Source organism: Haemaphysalis longicornis, unplaced genomic scaffold (assembly GCF_048455015.1).
Source record: "Haemaphysalis longicornis isolate Haplotype H1 unplaced genomic scaffold, Haemaphysalis longicornis Haplotype H1 scaffold_2, whole genome shotgun sequence".
In the NCBI taxonomy this organism is placed as follows: Eukaryota; Metazoa; Arthropoda; class Arachnida; order Ixodida; family Ixodidae; genus Haemaphysalis; species Haemaphysalis longicornis.
This window is the reverse complement of record NW_027526295.1, coordinates 146030089-146053221: the sequence shown is the minus strand read 5'-3', so window position 1 is coordinate 146053221 and position 23133 is coordinate 146030089. Positions and strand designations below refer to the sequence as shown.

General features: G+C 47.0%; 1 protein-coding gene across 1 annotated transcript; it reads right to left on the bottom strand.

Annotated features, from left to right (window-relative positions):
- Nucleotides 1-10780: 10780 nt before the first annotated feature.
- Nucleotides 10781-16717, bottom strand: LOC144168340 (uncharacterized). The gene is made up of 3 exons (XM_077697346.1): nucleotides 16706-16717; nucleotides 11991-12143; nucleotides 10781-11326 (listed from the first exon to the last, which is right to left on the bottom strand). Exons 1-3 carry the CDS (start codon nucleotides 16715-16717, stop codon nucleotides 10781-10783), a joined length of 711 nt encoding a protein of 236 aa, XP_077553472.1.
- Between the last annotated feature and the right edge of the window lie 6416 nt (nucleotides 16718-23133).

Sequence of the window (23133 nt, the reverse complement as noted above, 5' to 3'; positions counted from 1 at the left end):
GCCGCTTTAAAGCCTATTTCGGCTTTGAGTCCGATTCTAACGCGCACACAAATATTAAGCTACCTTTTAGCAAAAGAGCGTGCGCGTTAGAATCGTGAAAATACGGTAGCCCCTTTTCCGTGAACCCCGCCGCTCCCCTCACCTCGATTCTTTGGACGGGGTTCATATAAACTCGGACGCGTCGAGGTAAGCTGAACCCGCCACTCAACTCACCCCGCCCCCGTCATGTCCATGTACACGGGGCTTGTATAAGCTGGCGGGGTGAGTCGAAAAGCCGTCGGGGTGAGTTCGTTCGACTCGCAGGCAGGGGCTCGGTGTACTTGCTCGTCGGGCTGAGTCCTCGGGCAGTAGGGAGCTTAATAGCTCTTTTTCTGGGAACCGTTCCGGTACCCTCACCTCCATTTTTTGCAGAGTTCATAGAAACGTGGAATAGGACGGGGAGAGCTGAACGCACCAGTCCACGCAACATTCCTTCGTCTAGTCCAAGTATCCGGGGATTTATACGATTTACAGCTAAACCAGTAACGTTGGTTTACAGTGGACGACGTGACGCCATTCGCCATGGCTGGCCTTTTGTAAAGCGTTTCTGGCTGTGACCATCGCTTGTGCCAGTTCGAATTTGCGAGCATCTGCTGCTCTTAAAAGAAAGTTAGAACACGACTAGGTAGCGTGTGCCAGCCTTAAAAAATTACTCAGTGACAAAAAATCACATATAAAGGCTGTTTGAGTGTTGTGTTGTTTTCACTTGCGTCCGTCACTTAGTTTCCTGTTTACACGGTTTCTCAAAGATAAAACTGTCTGAAAGCGTTATTTTTTTCCATATACTGTCTTACAAAATCAATGGCCAGTGACGTTAGCATAAGACAACAGATAATGATTCTAAGGCTTCTTTGCTGCCGTCCACTAAAATCATTGGCGATGGGCCCGCGATTTTACGAATATGAAGCAATTTTCAACCCTGCATGGGTGTGGAAATTGTACGTTTCGATTAATCAATTCTTCATGTTTTGATGTGTGATAAAATAATTTCACCATCTTCCAGTAGGGATACCCTGAGTAGTATGCAAAGCAGCCATGGGGTCGACTCAAGTTCCCATTAGTTTTCAGTTCGATCGCGGCGTTGCGGGAGGACGATTAGGGCAGCAGAGCGCGCGCGCGCGTCATCTATACCGCGGAGCTAGTGGCGCCCCCAGCGGAGTATGCAGCGGCTACCGTCGCGTCTCTAACCCTAAGTGTCTTCGCATTATCGCCCGCAGAGCCGCAGGTGTTGCCATTCGTTGCGCAATCCCGGAGAGGAGAGGAAATTTGGAGAGGAGAGGAGAAATGCCGTAGAGGAGAGGAGCATCGGAGAGGAGAGCCAGTGGGGGTGCGGTACTCAGGGTTCCCCTATGGGAAGATGACGACGGTGGTTGAACGCGAAGCTATCTCGTGATGAATTCTTTCGTTGGCCAATCTATGGTTGCTAGAAGGGGGAGGTGACGCCAAGGGTCGGGCGATGCTCCGGTTCATGCCTGGCGCGCGGTGGCGCTGCTTTCCGCAGTTTGATGCCCGCCTGGCCGCCTGCTCTACGACTCGGCGCGCTGCGGAAGCGGAAACCAGCAGAAGTTCACCGCACGCGCAAGTGTAATTTTACTAAGCACGCAAGTGGCTTGCAGTGGCACACACTTCGCAACTCCCACTGAACACTACGACGCGTTCTGTTCCGATACGCACAACCTAGCGTCACTAAATATATTTAGTGACGCTAGCATAATTTATGCAATACCGAACGTCACGCATCTTGAGCTCCCGACTTCCATGTTGTACTCCACGCTTCCCATTCTGCACTCGACGTTATTTTATACAAAAAACAATGAAGAGGCCACACCCGTTTGCATAAACGCACAAAGCACGAAAACCGCCATTTTTTTAAAGCCGAAAGTATACTAATCGACTACACGGAAACAGAAATTCAAAGGGTCTGCATCTGCGACTGCAGCCTTTTACTTCAACTAGCAGAAGGAACAAATGGTTCAGTTTTGACGTAGGGAATCTCTTTCCTGTACATATTCAAACAGCCAACATTTTACAGAAAGCAAATAAAAATGGATTAAGTCTGCAACTAGGAGAAATAACAGTACAGGCACTTTATTTTTTTTAATGGAGAAATATCAAGGCTGAACTGTAAATGCAATGAAAAAAGTTTGAATTTGAGTACTGCAGTGTTCAAACTCAATAACAAAAAAAAAATAAATAAATTGCTACGTCTTCAATTGCGGTGCTCAGTTTTTGACATTTACACAAAGACGTACGTACGAAGGGTGAACACGTATATGGGTATACTTGCATGCAGCAGCATTTCCACCTGAAAAAGGAAAAAAAAAACTAATTCACTCTGGCATTACAGCCCTCTTAATTTTAATTAGCACCACAGGTCTTTTCTTACCTCAAGTCTTCCCACCATGCACAGGTCTTTTCCTGGCGTTTGGGGTTAGCAGACAATTAACTCACCCTTTTCGCCAAATCATTTGCACGGTATCAGGTTGCTTCCACAAGCAACTCTTGCGCCATTGCACTGTTAGTGACCTCTAAGGTATTCACAAGTGTGGCTTGAAATATTTAACTTTCACTTCAAAACTGCACTCGATTGCAGTGAAGGCACGGGACTCGTGAATAGGGTTCCACCCCGTCTGACGCCTGCGAGCGTCACCTGAAATGGGCTCAATAAATCTTTTTTCCCTCTCTATCGATTGCAGTGAAGAAAACGACTTTTTCGAATGCAAGGTTCTGGTGATCCATGATACAAACTGTAAATTGCCAGCCCCAACAATCTCGTGCTTCGTCAAATAGGTGCTTTGCGGTTCACATTTCGCGATATCAGTCACGGTTGGGGAGCTATTGGGAGCACTTTCGTCTCCATGAGCGTCGGTAGCGTCGTTGTGCAAAGAGGCGACGACGCTTTTTTGGGATGGTTTGTCTGATAAATACTCATAGACGTTGGAATGAATAGTAGGGATGGCATCACTCATAATTTTAGGTCGGTAACGGGAATTTTTTACGCAGAGCAGTGCGTCGGCGACGCTTTTCGTTTTACGCCAGAGGGCAATGAGCTCTGGATTACCGCTTTCAGTACTGACAGAAAATTAGCTTTCAAAAAGTGACAAACAGCCTACAAGGCACAAAGAAGCACGTGTGCGAACTACGAAACATACGGCCGAATGCAAAACGCATTTAAACGAAGTGAACGGGCCTGGTCATTCGCCAACCCCACTCGTTGCCCGCGCTTCGCTCTCAACAGAACAGCACACAACAGAAATGGCCTTGACGTGGGAATTTTTATTGCTTGGTTTTGAGTTGTCTGAACTGAAGTAACATGAGTGTGTATGCGTTACCTCATGAAATAATGCAGTCAGCAATGTGTGAATAAACAAAAGAAAAATGCAGTGACATTAGTGTTGAGGGATGGAAATAAAAGCGAGATTTAATGAGTATTTTTACGCCACAGACCATTTTTTACCTAATAGATGCAATGCGTCTGTGGTATTTCAAGATGAAATACTTATTGAGCTAACAGACGCGATGACGTGGAAAAGTTTTATTGTGTTTTTTTTTCGATTGCGTGGCCAGCTTTACTGAGATTAGTTGAGCAATACTGCTGAGAATTTTTGTCGCTTTTAATCGAAATAAAACGAATATATAAATTGTCACTCATTAGGTGGTACATTTATTTATTTATTTTTTTGAGTCATATTAGTTTTGTAAAAAATAAGCTAATGCAACAGTTATGAGAAAACATTGTGCAAGCGCCGTTGTCCATGTCAACGTTAAATCCACTAAAATCTTACTGGAAAAAGCCAAAATAATAAATTACATCGATACAGCCCGACTGCTCCTTGCAGCGGATATATAGCTGAGTACAATTTAAATAGAAGCCAACACGCCTTTCATACGAAAAACATGTCTAACATTTCACGACGTGTCTTTATAAAATAGTTTTTTTTTCTGGATGTTTATCCCATGTGTCTTATTTCTGCATGTGTCATCGCGTGCTGCAACAAAAGAAGCAACAATTTCTTGAAGGCGACAAATGTATTTTGATTTAGCTGCGGTCATTTAAAACGTGCGCGGCTTGATGGAGCCGAATTGGCCGCGGTATTTTCCCGTGAACCAGTACAATAACGTCTTCATTTGATTTACGACATGTTTTCCAAGCATCGTTATCGAGACACTCCATTCAATCTGAAGGGACCCAAAGTCACTAACGAAGACTTTTCACAATCTTCAAGCCCCTAACTCAAAAGTGTTCGCATTAAGTTGATATTTGCACTTACTGGCAGTTGTTTGGCATTTCGGTAATACATTGATGTGGCGGCATTGAAACTGCGACGAACAACGGCGCATGAAAAAAAGAGGATTCATGAATGAAATCAAAGCCCCTTTCTTAAAGGAGCCATGAAGAGAAAATGCAAGTTGGTTTTATTTGAAAGATTTCGTGTTTTATAGTGCCCCCAGCGCTTGTCCGGATACAAACGGTGCTTTATTAACTGAGAAATTAAACAATTTAGGTTAACATTTTGATTTTCCCGCTCAATCGTGCGTTTTCATGGTCCCAAATGACATCACAGGAACCGACCGCTCTGCAGCCTAGAGTACCTTCATTCACGCATCCGCCGTACAGGGTAGGGACACGTATACGCTGGCGCCGCCATTTTCGCGTGCTCGCTCGCCGCCGAAGCAAGTCATTGTGTCAAAACCGCGCTAAAATTATCGCCGCAACGCGGTTTACTGAAGAAGTTTGAATCATATTGTCTGTTTCGCGTTGCTAGGTCTCGTGGGAAACGACAAGAATAACGCGTTGAGCCCGTTGGCCCAATTGCGGCGGCACGGGACCGTTCAAAGGTTGTCTCCACCCTGTAGTGGTGTTGGTTTGTTCCCGCGTTTCTTTACGTTCCGTAACCTAGATGGCGCCACCATACCGTGGCAAGCGTTTGGTTTGTTTTTGCCCGCATTTAAACCTGGCTTGTTTTTGTTCTGGGAGAAAATATTCGTTCCCTGAAACAGTGCTCGCTCGACAAATGGGGTCACGTAAGACACCATTGCTTGCGTCAATCGGCCAGTGTCGTCTGAGACAACCCCAAGCCCCGTAGTGCTGTGCAGCTAAACCAAGCATGCTGTGCGCAGTACGAACAGCAGAACGCATCAGTACTTCTATGTTTACATGTGCTTTCGTAACTTCCACTGTTTGTCCCATCATTCTTATTGCTTTGTAAAGAATGCGCCCTAAATGTAAGCGCAAATCGCTCGTTCGTCTAGTTTGTAAGCTCTACCTAATTTTCGTCTGCTTCTGCCAGCCTCCGCCAATCGCAGAGCTTAGCTCATGTGACATCACAGGTTCTGTTGCAGGGAAATGAGCTGGTGGGTCGCATGACCATTCCCGTTTTTCCAAATTATGTAGCTTATTTGAGCGAAGTTTACGTTAAAAGTGGTGTCAGTATGATTCTAACGAGACAATCTTTTGAATGAACCAAACTTGTGTTTTCTCTTCATGGCTCCTTTAAGAAAGAGACGTTTGAAACGCGAAGCTTTTTTTAATGCAACCTGAGTCAAAGCCAAAGTCCAAAATCCAACCTGCTTCAGCCATGTCGGAATGGCATGATCGCATATACGTAGGCTTCATAACGCGAGGAAACGGGGTTCGATTCCGACCACGGGGAGCATTTTTTTAACACGAAAGTGTTGTATTCCGGGACACACGAAGATTTCACTGACGTCATATCCGTCACGGAAATGGGGCCAGTACAATGAAGCAAGTGGCCTGTAAAGGGTACACCCCTGCACACAGGGTCGTCTTGAGGGGAAGCAATCTTTAGTACTAAAGAGTACGTTATACTTAGGGTTGTTTGTTTTCGGGTTTTATATTATAACACGAAAGTATTTTATGCCGGGATACACCAAGATTTATCTGACGTCATATCCATTACAGAAATGGCCCCAGTACACCTTTGCCGAAGCGACCTGCCAGCACGACGTCACTCGCCAGGTACACCCACAAGGCAGCCATCGACCAGCTAATCATGTTCAGCTGCAGATTTCGCTGCACATTTCAATTTCGTGTTTTACCGATTCTTGTGACAGAGCAATCAACCCCATTTTTTTGTGCTGGTCTGACTTCTATGTTCGCATGTCTTCCCAGAGTGTTCTCTGCTTTTTTGTTCGTGTGTGTGTTATACCTAGCGCCATTTAGTGGTTAGCTTTGAACAATGCGGCAATCTTTCTGATCAGTTGCACAAACGGGCTTCCTGTTCGCTTGTGGGGTCTAGCGGGTAGTGTTACGAGTTTTAACGCTTGCACCATGGGTTTGAGCGCCCGCGGTTGTACGTTTCAGGTTTATTTCTGGAATTTTTTTATGTAAAAATGGTCAATTATATCAGTTCTATCTGCATTATTTTCTTAAATAAGGGCGGTTTAATTCCTTGTGGGTCAGTTTGGGTGTGAAGAGACGTGTATCACCCCGTTCACTCATAGTCCTACATGGCATTGGAAGTGCCTTGCTGCACTGGATATATAGATCTCCCTCTCATAAATTTCCGTCCTATCAGGCGCAAGACACCTTCACTGCCGATGCTTCCACGTTCCGACCTATCCACTCGCCTTCCCCTTACAGCTGCCAGCCGCCTTCTCTCTGGCTCGGACCGCCACTATTCAAAAATTGTACGTGAAAGCCTGGCTCTTATGTGGGCCGTACCAAAATTCCATCAATACCTCCACAGCAGACACTTTTCTGTGGTGACTGACCACCATGCTCTGGGCTGGCTCTCGTCCCCAAGAAATCCTGTGGACCACCTCGGAGATTGGGTTCTGCGTCTCCAGGAATACACGTTCTCGGTTGTGCACAAATCAGGAAAATTCCACCAAGACGCAGACTGTTTGTCCCGTTATCCCACCAGTCATCCCGACATAACCTGTCATGACACCAACAACGGGTTTTTTTTAAACCTCCAATTTGCTCCACCTTGCCCACGAACAACGCCGCGACGACTTCTTACAGTCCCTGATAGACACTCCCTCCTCTGACCTCTCTTATCTATCCTGCCGTCTTTATCACCTACAAGACGGTACTTAATACCAACGAAATCTGCAGTGCGGCGGATCTGAAATGTTGCCAGTCGTACCAAAAGAACTTCGCTTTGTCATACTTCAAAAGTTCAACTATCATCGCACAAGTGGATACCTTGGCGTAACGCGCACCTACGATCGTGTCAACCGTCTTTTGTTTTGGCAAGGTTTATACCATAATATGGAATGTTACGTTAATACCGGCGACACATGCCAACGCCGTGCAAACACCAACTTCGCTTCTTGCTGGGCCCCTTCAACCACTGGACGTGCCACACGAAACATTTTTCCGGGTTGGCCTAGACCTCTTGGGGCCGTTTCCTAAGTCAATAGCGGAAAACAGCTGGGTTGCAGTAGCCACTGGTTATGCAACCTCGTATGCCATAAGCCGTGCTCTTCACACCAGCTGCGCAACCGTCGTTGCAGGCTGTCTGCTGAACGACGTAATTCTCATCCATGGAGCCCCTAAACGTCTTCTTACTGATTGTAGGCGCTACTTCCTTTCCAAAGTGATAGATGACATTCTCCGCTCGTGCTCAACTAAACTTAAATTGGCAACCGCTTACCATCACTAGACAAATGGCTTAAGGAAGCGCCTCAACCAACTCTGATTAACATGTTATCTATGTACGTCTCCCACGAGCACCGGTATCAGAACGTTGCTCTGCCGTTCGTAACCTCCGCGTACAATTCGTCTTGCCACTTTGGTTCCCTCTGCTGCAGCGAGCCCCACTTAACACGCATGCTACGCCATCGCCAAGGCCGACGCAGCTCGTCAAATTGCACGCTCCCGTCTCACTACACCTCAAGGCTCCAGCAAGCTTCGCAACGATAAGCACCGTTGCGCGGATAAATTTCATCCATGTACCCGCGTGGCTCTGTGGACACCTACACGTCCTGTGGGCCTCTAACACTTTCGCCGCTACTCTGGCCCTTATCGAGTGTTGAGCGAAGTCACTGCCGTCACTTATGAGATCTCATCACTTTAGCGCTTTCGTGCACAGCCACCAACAGACATTGTGACCGTTGTCCAGCTAAAGCGAGGTGTTTGGCCCCTACGAACAACACTGTAAGGAGCGCCGGGACAGGGCCTCGTCCGGGGGGCTTATGTTACCCGTCGGTGTTGCTGAGTGACGAAGACAAGAGCCGATTTTGTGCTCTTGACGGAAGACGAAATCGCGCACGCATAACTCCATCGGCCATGTGCGTCTTCTGTGAAGAGGAGGAAGCAATTGACCATTTCCTGTTGTCTTGCGGCTATTATCCTCTTTATCCTCTTGCGGCTATTATCCTCCGGCGCCTGGGTCTCGCCTTGTCGGTGCCTAATTAATTGTCATTGGGGCAGCCAGGCTTGTTTAGCGCAACGGGGATGTTTGTCGCGCTCTTCAGTCTTTTATTGCCGAATCAGGTCGCTTACCTTGTTAGTCAATCGCATCAACCAATTTTTTAAAGCAAAGCTTTCTACCTCTGCCAACGGTTCTTTCATGGCGTGCAGGACAATAAACTCCCAGCGCAGCTGGGGATCGGGAGGGCGCTATTCACTCACGGAGCACAGCGTAGATGGCGTGGCAATAGGGCGCTATTACCTAGCGTTCCCCGCACGCAGGTGACTGCTCGCAACTGCTGGCGCATCAACGGGACGGCTTTATCGTCTGCTTTAGCGGCAATTGTTTTGGGCCTGTTTTGGCGCTGCCTGGCGTCCATTGTGCGCTGTCTTCGCACGGATTGATTAAATTTTTTGATAGCACCTGGTCGGTACCCCGGATTCGACGGAAGAAAGTGGGCGTACGGCAAAGGTACGTTAAGGATTGGTTTACAGGGCGGGAAAACAAAATGTTGAGACCGCATACAGACATCTGACCGCTAGAGAAACGCTACCTTTTGCGCACTGCTTGTCACGTATGGGACACCGTTTTCTTAATTTGTAAATACCAGTTCGGTTGTGTTTTAGAAAGTATCACAAAAGGCGAAAGCAGCAACTGGATCTGGTAAACAGCGATTATAAAAGCTCCCTCAGCTTTCTCGCAATTCTCAAACTTACTAAACTAACTAGTTTAAATCGGTATAAATGGGAATCAGTAAGCTCAAATGCCAATCTGTTTCGGTGTCTGCGTTTGTTTCGCGTGGTGGTGTAGCCACGAGCTAGCAAATCAGGATGGCTAGGTTCCGCTGTCTCACCCTTCGAAAGACGCTCCTGTCCGTTTCCTTTCCGCCGACGCACGGCCGGGCTACAACGGCGGCGTCCGCCGCTCTAGCGCGGCCGTGCCCGGCGCTGCTGCTTTCGGGACGCCGCCCCCGCGAATTCCAGGTAACCGCTGGCAGAATCTCTGTCTTCACTCTTTGTAGAGCCACGTATGGGAATTCAAGTGACGTCGCTTGGGCAATTGTTGGAGGTGTCGTTTAAAGCTTTGCTTTCTAACCACCTTCACAGCCTGAATTGGAACGAATTTGTTTGAAAAACAGAAGACATTGTGCTCTCTATACTTCCGTTGCCATCTATGAGCCTCATGCATCAAAGTTGGTTGTTTCATCGACTGCGTTGAGCAATTTGTGAGCAAAATTGTATTCGCAAGAGCAGAATTTTGCTTAGGCAGGAATGAAAACTCAGAATTCTTTCCACTTGCGGCCAAGACATTGTTTTGCGCGTCGTTGTTATCTACCTCTGACGTTCCTTGAAACACTCTTTGTTGGTCACTGAACTTCAGTTCATGACTGTAGGCCCACCACGGTGCATCTTCATACTCATAGCACCTCTTGACTAAGCATGAAGCGGCTCAGTACTTACAATGTATTGTGAATGAGATCTCAAATCAACCTCCAGGATGCAGCGGTGGATGTTGGTACAGCAATGGCTCGTGTGACGCTTCATTGCCTGCTTTAAGATGCTAGAGCACGATTCACGTCCTGAATAACCGTCATTGGCTTCCTCTGATTTGCCCTTTACGTGATAGAGCAGCAAAATAGTGGGGCGTGTGTTGGATGTCCCTGAGTCTATACGTCTTCACCCGCCACCAGCCGTCATAATGGCCCTCTTTATCATTTCGTTAGAAAAAAAAAGGGAGTGAAGTGAAGCGAAAGAGACTTTAATGATCGCCCGCAACAGGCGTAATGTCTCCACTACGCCCGGAGGTAGCCACTCGTCGATCCTGGTGGTATTCTACTAAGCAACACTTTCTCTACTCACTGCGGGGGTGGACACCCTTGTCCCCGAAGGGAGGGCGTCGGCCCGGAGCTTTCTTACCGGTGCTGCCGTTCGAGAGCCGTTAGGACCTGCTGGACGGCTGAGAGTTGAATGTCCTTGTCGTAACTGCGTATGGCGTCTTGTAACCACGACGGAAGGTCGATCCTGGTTGAAGCTTCGTCTGGTCGCACTTCACAATCACATAATAAATGGGCGGCTGTTGCCCTGGAGTTATTGCACGACACACACTTGTAGAAATAGTTTCGGGATGCCATTTCGTAGCTCATCTCACAACTAAGACTATCCTTTAGTCGCATGTATTACCACACTAGTGGTCTTCCGGCTGTGCACGTTAGGACAACTTATTTTTATTCTTATAGCGACGAAGAAAACTCCACATTATTCAGGACTCTTGTTTTACTTGCGCGGGCAGATATGCAAAGATTATGACCAACAACAGCAAATACACGTACGAGCTTTTATTTTCCCCTGTAGCAAAGACTATTACCGGCGGCGGTAGCCATACGGACCGGAAGTCAGGCCGTTGTATTCGCGTGGAACACCGTAGCTACCAGGCGTGTAGCTACCAGCTGCAAGGACCGAAAGGCCGTAACCGTTGGTGTAACCACCAAGGGCCGGGCTTCCAGAGAAACCGCCATAGCCGCCGTACGGAATGGAGCCGTAGACACCACCAGCACGCCCAAACGCGCCGTATCCGTATCTCTCGTTGCCGGCGTAGCCGTTGTAAGGCACCGCTGCTCCGGCGCCGTATGCGAGGGGGCCTCCCGACGGAACTGGAGGGACGACTGGCGCCGCGTTGAAGACTGCGTCGGCGCTGGCACCGGGCGCCGTGCCCGGTTCGTTGGTGTCCACGGTGGCCCGGAATCCGTTGGCGTCGGCAACGTAGTTGACTCGCCGGTAGAGGCCGTTCACGTCCCGGTAGCCGTACGAGCCTGTCTTCCGGTTACTAGTGTCACCTTGCTCGCTGCGGAATTGCCGGTTGCCGAACTCGTCCGCCGTGTCGTAGCCGAAATTGTACGGCTCGGGGGGCTGGAAAAGAAGAAATCGCGGGGTTGCTTTTCCGGAGGAATTGAAACAAATTTCGAGAATGCAGTTTGCGGTGCGGAGGCGTAAATTTGGCCTTTTTTTACTAGGCTTGTGCGGCGAATAAATTTTCAACACAATGGACCAGCAGGCTTTTACCGAAGTACTGGTCGATTGATTATTCCTGTAGATTTATAAAAATAATGTCATAGAAGTGGCGAAATACTGTTGCCGTTTTTTACGTATCGGACGAAATGCGATTCTGGGGCGCATCACAAAGGGGCCTGAGGACGGATTTATCAAGCGTCAGCGGGCTTGTAAGAACGGCTTCTATAATACCCACATTCTTATAAAAGGCTAAGAGAATATCGCTTGCGCCATCAGCTCCGAAGTACGTCTGCTAATTGCTAACCACGAGTTTACAGTAACATTAGTGAAGGTTGGGATTCACAGAGCTTTTACTGAGCTGCCTGCTCTTTCAAATTTACTCGCAGTTTCTTAATGCCGTTTTCTCCTACGCACTAGTAGCCCTTTGTAGAGTAGAGAGAATGAGACTAGTAGAGAGAATGATACTGTGAATTGTACCCATTATTTAAAGGAATATGTGTTCAGTGACAGTCGCAGGGTTGTGATACAGGTGTGAGCCTAAAGGCAGTACGACGTCACGTACAGAGGCGTAGTCGGCGTACGACCCATATGGGCTCCTTGAAGCAGGACCTGTGTACCCGGCGTAGCCAGCCCCTCGGTAGCCGGGTTCAGAAACGGGATGATGGTGGTCGAGAGCAAAGACGGTCGCAACCATGCACCAGAGGAGCAGTTGAGTCTGCAAATGGAAGACAAGTTAAACGGGCTTGGACTCGACCAACACGAATTAAGTCAACCTGATGGGTTTGCGACTCCGCTCAGTGGTCACAACGAAGCTATTCCAGCTAGAACACAATCATCGTCCTAAAAGTTGGTCGCTCTCTTTTATGAAGCAGGCAATGTGAACACGCATAGCAAAAATTAAAAAAAAAACCAAGGATACTCTATTATAATCTGTGCAAAGGAGCAGGACAGTCACTGATATACTCCTGGGGGATCAAAAAAGTCTTCAAGAAACACAAACGCAAAAAGCGGGTGGAAGCTAACTCGACGGCAGTCAGTGCTTCGTGTAACTGCCGTTTCAAAAATGCAAAGCAGATTTTGTTGCCAGAATTGACCCTATGCCGTAGAGCCCTCCTTGTATAGCTCTGAAATTTATATTGAAGAATGCAGTAGCTTAAGAATATGTTCTTCTTGGTAGTTTGCTGTTAAAGTCTAACGAAATTTCGTGTGGTCTTTTCATTTCACCATACATTTTGAAACGCTGTTAATACAAACTCTGTAGGGGTAGCAGCCAGGGCTTTTGTACCTTATCTGTTAGCTCTACCTGGAACTTGAACGGCTCCTGCACCGGTAATACGTGCGATACTTTACAGATTTGCTTCTCAGTTTCTGACAACATGCTGAGGGTATACTTCTGGCTCGTGGAGTTAGGCTCTGTTCAACAAATTCATTCTTTATTTCTCCATTTTATTCCATATAGTAACTAAACACCAGACTATTTTTTCTTGTTTGATAAACAGCGAAGAAAAAAACCTTCACCTTTAGAGTAATTTCCCTACCCTCAAACTTATGTCAATTACTGTTATTACTACTACTACTACACGACGGTGGCGTTTTAGTGCTGGTACACAAACAAAACTAAGAAAAAAACTTGCGATGATATGACACATACGGATCACTAAAAATACGCTACACTAATACAAGCACACAGAAAGGTAATAACAATGATATGACACATAATTGACGGAATAGTTCGACACAAATAATATACTGGGTAAGTGAACACTCAAACAAATAAGAGATCGTGAAGTAAGCATAAAAGCTTATACAAACAGGAAATTGAAGTGTACGCAGTAGTGGGTAACATCACGAGCAGATAAACGTACGTTGCGTAACGAGAATATGTGGCCGGAGTAAGGGCATATACCGTTAGCTACAAACAGCAATGCTCAGCCCTACACGATAATCTCCTGGAATCATTGAACCCATCCGATTTCTCACCAAATGAATTGTACAGGCTTTGCAGTCTGTGGACAGGGGAGTGACGACTACCAGTTGCGCCAGTATAGAATGAATTGGCCGCCCGTGTGCACTTCTGCGGAGCTCGGAGCACAAGATGCGACAAAAGTTCTGGGAAGGAAATCACTCCGTGGAGTGGTTTGTGAAGAAAGAGAAGATCAGCTCGATCACGCCGATAACTTGGTGAAAGAAGCTTATAATAAATAGGTAGCTGATGTAGACAAGAGGTAGAAGCCAAACTGCGTCAAAGCCGGTGTTTATATTGATAGGAATTTTTTCTGCACCCTTTCAAGATACTGATGGTTCGACTTACAGGTTACATACCAAACGACGGATGACTATTGCAATTGGGGCAGGAAAATCGACGAATAAAGGTTTAAAAAAGGAACAGGACAGGTGAAATCTCTGATGAACCTGCACACGATACCCAAAGACGGAGTGCCCGACCGACCATCTGCCTGATGTGGGGAGTGAATATGAGGGAACTGTCAAAAAGTACCCCAAGGTCTCTAACCTACGAAACTTTTGAAAGGCGGGTTTTATTAAAAGTGTAAAAAAATTAGACGGGGTGTTTTTTTCCGCCGCTGGTGATAACTTTGGTCTTTGATGGGTTCAGAATTAGGCCTTGCTCAGAAGTCCAGCTCGCGAAAGATGAGATGTCATGTTGACGTTCGATGCAGTCCTCAGGGCAATCAAACATTTTGTCAGCATACGAGAGGAAAAATGAGCTCCTAATAGCGGCGGGTACGTTGTTAATAAAAAGAGAGAACAGAAGAGGGCCCAACAGGGATCCCTGAGGTACACCGCTGGTACGACTGTACACGATGGATGTTTGACCATTTTCAGTAACATAACAGCGTCTATTGAGGAGATAGCTGCCTAAGAAGGCAACTAAAGGAGCGTCAACACCGCTGACCAAAAGCATTTTGAGCAACAGTGGGTGAGTGGCAAGGTCGAAAGCCTTGCTTCGATCACTGTAAACTGCATCAATCTGGCCGCGGTCTGTGACTGCTTTGGATGCATGTGTCATAAACGAAGCGAGATTACTGGTCGTTGACCACCCAGTTGTGAAGTTATGATGATTTGGTAACAACGCATTTTTGACGCATGAAGAAAATGCTGTATGTAACGCGGAATCAAAAAGTTTGGGCGCGGCACAAAGGACTGAAATCGGCTGGTAGTTGGTTGAATCTGCTGTGTAGCCTGGCTTGAAGATAGGATATATCCTAGATATTTTCCATGAAGCAGAACAAGTGTTGGTCATTAAACAGTTATTCAAAATATATGTTAAACTATGAACTAGGATATCTTGAAAAGTTGTAAGTACGGCTGCCAGACCACCGTCAGGGAATGAAGACAGAGAAGGCTTCATGCATTTGAGGCTATAAAAAACAAGCTTTTGATCAAAAAGAACTGAACTTTCCCCGCGCTTACTGCTAATTACCTGAGATGTCTCGCCATCTTTGGGGGGTCCAAAAGTGTTGCCAAAGCGGAACGCAAAAGAATTGGCTACGCCAGGTAACTCATTTCCAGATGAGTCAACCACGGGAAGGTCGTTATCGGAGGTATTTGAATGGCAGTGGATGTACTTCCAAACTTTAGAAGGCTCATGCGTCGCACTTATCTCTACAGACTCAAGTTAGGCACTATAGTCTCTGTTGTAGAGCTTTTTACATGCAGAACGGTGTATACGAAGCTCCTGTTTCCACGTATGGAGCCAAGTGCCGCATGCCTTGTTACGTGCGCATTCTTTCATTTTCGGGGCAGTTCGCAGTTCATGTGAGAACCAATATGGAAATTTCGAACGAGAATTTCTGTTTTTGGGGATGTACTGGCCCATACCCCGCTTTAAAATTTCTTTGAAGTCTCTGACATGCGCATCAATATCAGAGTGGGTCAAAACAGACTCCCAATCTGCAGAGGAAAGTTATTTGTATAATCCCTCCTAATCACCCCGCCAAAAGCAATAATGGGTAGGAGTAGAGCCTGGGGATGGAGCTATACGACGCTGTACGCATAAAGGTGCGGAAATGAGAAGTCTGGGAATGGGATGAAACTTATCGGGATGAACGAGAGAGATGTCAGCATCTAAAACTTGCACATTTGGTATGCCAGTGTAGCAGAGGTCTAAAATATTCTCTCATGAAAATAAGCTGCTTAGTACGATTAAGCTGCTGTAAAGAAGTAAAAACATGGAAAACAAGTATTATGCTGAACTTTTGCTCCATGTAATAATTATAGTGAGAAGACGTTGCGTTGTCTCAATGAATGCCCGGTAGTTTAATGTCATCTATAACAAGCAGGTTGTGATTACTGTTGGCGGTTGATGCATGCTCGATGGATGAGACGACACAATCAAACACTGGACGGGTAGCTTCAGGCGGCACATAAAACGCTCCGACAAAGAGCTTTCTGCCTCCGTGGAGGCGCACGTCAAGCCACATTGATTCCCTCGTCGTCTGGAGCTCCTCACGCCGAATACAATGCAGTGACTTGTCAAAAGCCATCACAACACCCCACCTCTTTGCTTCAAAGCAGCAGAATTTCAATCAGCACGGAATACTTGGTAATTTAGAGGGAAGTAGTGAGCGGCAGAAATGACGCAAAGCCAACTTTGAGATATAAAAATGATAGAGTATGAACAAGACAGAACATTTGCAAAGAACTCCGAAGCTTTTGTTCGCAAACCGCGAGCATTTTGATATAATTTATCCAGCCTAGCTTCCTTTTTTGTCTTCTCGCCGCATTGGGTCCGGAGAAAGAATCATGTTAGGATAGAGCTTGCCTCGAAACGACTTAACGAGGCAGTCCTCAGGCCACATGCCTCTCAGGCGTCGAAAGCTCTGGTCATCGACACAGACACAGAAGTAAGCATACGAGTCGTACCTAATTCTGAGCGGTCTTCAGAATAACGGCGCAATACTCACAGAAGACAGGTGCGCCTGGAGCTGCTAATAATAATATAATAATGGTATTACTGCTAGTACTACTGCTGTACTACTACTACTACTACTAGTACTAGTTAGGATGGCATGTATGAACGAAATACCACGCAAACGGGGTGCGATTGAGCTAGCTCTAGCTCATATCTGAAGTGCTGTCCCCTGCATACCTACTCTTGGAACGAATTGTCGCTTTATATCCGGGCTTCCTCAAAAGGCAGGCCCACTCAACGTTGAGAGCAACAATATGTAAGGCTTTATACATGCACTATACCGCTTTTACTTAAATGACATTGCGGAATTTCTATTTTGTAGTTTGTGATCGGATTAACCTCACCTTTGCAAACATTTTCGTAGGTTTAGGGGCCTGTAGTAGCGACGTTGGCTTGAGGAATCCGCTGGTATTTACCCGCAGTGCTGTGGTGAAGAGGAAGGTGTACTATCTGCCTACAGGATGGACAGCACACTTTTATATCCATTGCCCTGCGGCCGAGTTTCAGCTGTCAACCCTTTGCGGACACGAGAGAAAAAAATTACTGTCTTTTCTTCATTTTCCCTCCTTTTTTTCTTACTTTGATAAGCAGACCTCGCGACCACACTGTGGTGCAAGGCTGGTGTGTGGTGTATCAAGCAATGCTGTTTAATTCTTTAGCCACCATGGCTAAAGTGCGGAACACAGTCGTGGAGAATGTTAGAGTTACGCCATTTTTGTTACGTCGTGACGCAAACCTTAGTTTTCGTTTTGTCTCTCGCACGAACGTTGTGTTTTTTTTTTGCGTTACCTTTCTGTTTGACGCACTGATGTCGTCGTTTTGCCGTAGAGCTAGGGTCTTGTAAAAGTTTAAGTATTCGCAACTTTCCTCGGTTGTGTTTGGTGTGTATGTGGCCGCGGCTTTTTGGGCAATAACATCCTACTTGCAAATAACATTTAACCGAACAAGAATACAAAATCGGAGCCTATACAATGTTTTCAGAAGAAATTAACTTGAAATCGACACGGTATTTCTTAGCAAGCGAACTTGCGAACTTTAACAGATCCGTAAATGGAAGTAATGATTGCCTATTTACAACGAAACGGCACGACCAAGCGCTGTTTACAAGGCAAGATCAACATCCTTTGCGGCCTTTCTCTTTAACGTACCACGAACATTGTAATCTATCACGTATTTCAACCCGTTATCACGGCTCACAAGCACATAAATGCGATATTCCTGGTGACGAAATGCCAAAAGGGATGCACACCAATTTTGGACGCGTATACTACCGCAGTTTGCGTGCGCGGTATGCAAGGCTGTACAAATAAAATATCACACTTTCTGCAGTCCGCAGGCAATATGAACCATCGTCTCTCAGTTTATGATGTTAGGTCTCACTCCGACTACTCTGGACGAGCCGAAACCACAACCTTGCTCTTCTGCGTGTCGGCGAGGGACTATACCTCCGAAGACCCGATTGTCACTTTTCATAACTCGTAGAGCACAGGTAATCCATCCTTCAAAATAAGCCAAGCCTTGCTTGTTTCTGGATATATCTTTCCACTTTCAGTTTGTAGTTGCATACTCCAGTGGTTGTCTACCATAAGTGTGTTGAAGCCCCTTTTGGCCTTTAAAAAGTGATAGGACATCCCAAGATGAACTATTTTCGTCCGCGTCATAATGTCAAGCATTTTTCACTTGCAGCTAAAGTCGCCCGCATGCCTAGTCAGTGCCGGACTACTGCGCCGGACTTTTATACTGGTGCTTGTAATATTGTGAAACATTTCGCTCTTGCAGCTAAAAGTTACCCAAATCCTACAACCGGTGACTGTAGACAAATTACTTTGGGTTACGAAACAATCTAGTTGATATGAAGTATTTTTGATGCTGCCAAAAGAATTTCGTTATGCTACGTTCTATTACCAAATATACCGCTGGTAATTAGAGTTCTCCTTTGAATATACCTGTGTGCCAGAACACAGGCGAAAGCCTAACGGTTCAATACCGAGCATGATGTGGTATTTTGTAAAGAGGATAGCTATTGTAACAGTACAAAAGACTCAAGAAATGATGCGAAACAATTATGTATGAGAGGTGGCTTGTGAAAATAGTAGTTGATAGGCTTGGAGTAACTTTTAAGGGAAGTGCGAATTGTTTCTAATAATTGCTTCAGGGTAAATTTGTGAACTGAAACTAAAAGCAAAAATTAAGGCTTCCTTGGCCGTACAAGCTGACTAGCTACAGGACGCGCTTGAGTGTCATCCACTATAGAGTGTTTACAGGGACCGGCCGAGTTCAAACTACTCCCGAAGTATTTCGATGCAGTAACATTTCATGCCCGTCGGATTTGCTGTCGCCAAAACATCAGAAGTGCCTCTATGGGTGGTACCTAATCTACAGGTGCGGTTGTCGATTCCTGAAATCGGTAAAAAGTCCCACATAGCGTCTTCGGTCTTAAGACAACTTTTTATATTTTACATCAGTGAAATGTACGGGGAGGCGTCGCATGTGTTTGTTGACGACTCGGCCACGGCGTCTTCGTCGGCAGCGGCAGTGGTTATGCCTGGGAAGAACCTGACCCAACGTTTTAAGATTGCTCACTGGGCGTTGTATACCGCAGCAAACTGGTCGCTTTACGCGAAGCGCTCCGCACAATTTCTTGTGAAAGGCCACAGCAGTGGGTTATCTTTTGTGACTGCAAACCAGCAAACCAATAAAGCGAGGCGCATACAATCACCTGACCACTGATGTCGCTATCTTGATTTAAGAGTTCAATGAAATCGGCCACACGGTAGTGGTTCAGTGGATACCAAGTCACTGTGGCATCGCTGGAAATGCGTTGGCGGATGCAGAAGCACAGCATGCACACCACAATGGAACTCTCCTGTCTATACTGATCACACACAAGGCAGGATGCTAACGCGATGCTCTGCCGAGCACGTAAACAAGCTGCATCTGTCGCACCCGCAGAATCGACATGAACGTCTTCGCAAGATCGATCCAGAGCGCAAGTTCTGGCTCAGTCATGCTCCTCGTCTTCGCCGAAGTCAAGAGACATTGCTGCACAGGCTGCGTCTTGGAGTAGCATTGACTCGTTAGTATCTTCACACAATCGGACGAGAGGTCAGCCCGGACTGCCTTCTGTGCGGTTGCCCTGAGACTGTCGCACATTTGCTTAGCGCTTGTCCAAAGTATGAGCGAAAGAACCTTGAGACAGCATTACTACGCTTGGACACTCGCCCTCAGTCCAAACAAAAGATTTTAGGCACGTGGCCTGACAAGAGGAAACAAAGCCTAGCCGTTAAAGCCCTGCTTACATTTCTTGGCGACTCCTCTCTGTATTCTCGGCTCTAGGTTGCGACAAAATGTAACAGACTGCGAAATAATGTCTCAGTAGTTTTTTTTTTCTTTTTCATGGACGATAGTCATATGCTGAAAAGTGAACGGTAGTCATCTGACTCAGTTGTATGTGAGACGTTTATTGGTTTTACTGCTTGTCCATAGTTCATTTGCTGCTTTCATTGCCATTTCCCATACCTCCCATATTCATTCCTTCGTCTTTCTGCCGCCAGTACCCTCACCCAAAAGGGAAGTAGGAGGCCCAAGATCAATTTCTCAGGCCGACTTCTTCTCCTTTTCAATAAACATTTACTTTCTCTCTCTCTCTCTCTCTTTCTTTCTCTTGTTGTGCGTTGTTAAACAAAAGATAGAAATACAATAATGTTTTCTAAACTCTACTGTACTCGGAAACAAGTTTAGAGCGGCAATATCTCACGTACGGTATCACTCCGCCTAAGCGACGGACCACGATGTCAAAGGGCGCGCGCGTTTTGCAGAGATTGTTATGAATGCGTGATATCGCCCGCTTTTTCTCACGTAGTTTGTCGTCGGTGCAGCAGTTCATAAGCATATTAAGTTTAAAAACTGAATAAGCATATTAAGTGTAAACCAGTTAAACTGCTGGCCTGGTGGCTACGGCCAGCAGTTTTCTCGTCCAGCCCTTATATCGTCCTAGGGACTATAGTTTGGAGTATTTCCTAGAGATATGGGACAAGTGTGTCCTCTCGTAATTTTTATTTCAACGAAAAATTTATATATAGCTCCTTGACACAACTTATAAGTTATCAGAAGGTATTTTGCAGAAAGACGCTTTCCCTTTCTAAGAACATCGCAAAGACGACGTTGCGTCACATGCACGTTGGACGGAACACTCAAAATTAAAAACTTTACCTCTGTAAAACACGAACTATTGCTCTTATCGCCGAAGGCTTTTAACTCTGGAGGCTATGCATATTTTTAGAGTTAAGTTAATTTTTTTTGTCTAGGAAACGAACTTTTTTAGAATTAAAATGACAAGCATGGCCTATCTTCAGAAATTGCCAGAACGCGAGGTCCTGTTATTTTTGCATCTCGCGGCAAGCGAGGGAGTTCAATTTCTTAGTATTGTTCAACCATAATTTTTCATTTTTCGTCCGAATCCTAGTTTATGTAGAATAAATGCTTTATTTGAAAAAATACTTTGCATTGCATGTAAGTCGGAAATTTCGCTCTAATTTTTCAACCAATATAAAAACGCCATCTTGGAGTTTTTTTGGCTTTCACAAATCGCCAATGTTGTTCTTTAACATATCCCTCAAAAACATGTGACATAATATGTGCAGTTTTGTAGCTACAAAGCACAAGATATATTATTGGCTGTATAGCGGTGACAAACTAGAGTGATTTGTAACAAAGTTTTGACGTCAACGTAAGAAGGCAAGTGACCTGTCCAAACTTGTCCGCTCTACGGGTCTCCATCAATTAACGATTGCACGAGGTACCGCGACACTCGCTGGGACGGCCGCTAGGTGGCCAGAGGGAACGGCTGTGTATGCTTTCGGCTGTCTGCTTTACCTCTGCGAACGTCGACACCACGCCAAGAACTGCGACACAACCTACACCGTCGGGATCGCCAACGGAAGCGCTCTCTCTGGTGAAGTGAGACACGGTCAGTACTTCGTGCCCTATACAGAGTGAACCTCGTTCGAACTGTGCCGTTTGCATAAGCCTAACGCCGGGAGCTCTTCGGAGCGCCGGCATGGCGGAGCACGGTGCACGTGCATCACCGCCAGCTCAACCTGCGGCTGCCGGCGTCATCGACCCCGGCGCTCGTGCTTCCCCGCCAGCTCAGTCGGTGACGGTCGGCGCTCCAGCGTCTGATGCAACGACCAGCGCTCCGGAATCGCTTATCGCGCCTGTTTCTTGCTATGCGATAGAACCAGGCGAGAAGACCCGCAGGACACTGGATGACTACTCAGGCCGAGATGCTTTGCGCGGCCCTCGCGCGCGCTCTCGAGAGCGCCGCAGAAAAGGAAGCCCCAACGACCGAGACACCCTGCTTGATCACCAACGGGAAGAACGCCGCAAAAGCCGAGCAACGCACCATCGCGCACGCAGAAGTGCAGGACACTTCATGGAAATAGAAGACACCGACACCGACTCCTCTTTCGCTTCGAGATCACCGCATCACTCCAGGAGCCCCATTGACCGCACCCGGGTCTCGGACTACCAGGCTGAATGGTCGGCAAGAGACCCGTCAGCGCAGGATAATGACGAACGGTTCGGCCTGTGGACTATCCAGGGACCAAAGCGTCGCCCACGATTCGCGAGGAAGGCGGAGCCTGGAGCGCCGACGGAAGAAATTCCTCGCTCTAAGCTTCCAAGCTACCTAATCACCCTTCGACCAACAACGCGTGTTGCGCTGGCGAGCGTTTCACAGCGTCTGCTTCACACTACGGTTATGGCAACTGCTCCACCGTCAGAGCTTCAGCATCACGTAGCCATCCGCACGAACAGCGCATCGAATACAGTGACAATCGAGACTTACGACGCCCAGCACGCCAAAGGCCTCTTGCGACTCACGTCCATCCGAATATCGCCGAACCAAACGATTCCGATTACTGCACACCAAACCCCTGGAAAGGGCATGTGTCGTGGTGTCATCTATCGAGTTGACCCGTCGGAGACGGCGGAGTCCCTAAGAAGAGCCCTGTACTCGGAGAGCCACCACATCATTGCCGCACGGCTGATGGGGAAGCGAGGAGCCTGCCTCGTGACGTTCGAGGGAACCAGACCGCCACGGACGATCAGGTACTGGAGTGTACTCACGAAGGTTTCCACGTACGAGGCGCGCAGTTTGGTTTGCCACAATTGTCAAGGCCTTGGACACAAGAAAGACATTTGCCCGCACCCTAGCACCTGTGCCAAATGCGGAAGGCAGCACTCTGCTGATGTCCAGTGCATGGATCAGACACCATACTGCCGAAACTGCAAGCAGTCTGGACACCTAGGTACTGACGCCGAGTGCCCCTCGCGTCGCCGATTTGAAGAACGAAGCAAGGAGCGGGCAAAAGATCGCCGCTCGCGTAGTCGCAATCGACGTAGAAGCAGGCGTCGCTCGTCCAGTTGGAACCACGGCAATCGCTTCATGCCACTCTCCGAAACCAGTCCCAGCCGCAGCAGGAGCCGTAGTGTTGGTGCCCCCGCTGCTTCACAATTGGACAGGGCCGCCGCTTCTCCCGGATCGCAAATCGCTAAAGAGTCAACCAATAAAAAGGTCACGTATGCTACTGCCACCGCGTCAATCATGCCTCCTATCCAACGATCGGTACAACCGTCCTCCACTCAAGATTCACCCGCTTTGACTCCTGCAACAGACGACGATCTAGGAGCTATGATCGCGGCTCTCCGAGAAGAGGAGCGAGACTTGCATAACCAGGTACAAGAAATTTGGCGTGAGATGGAACGGGCA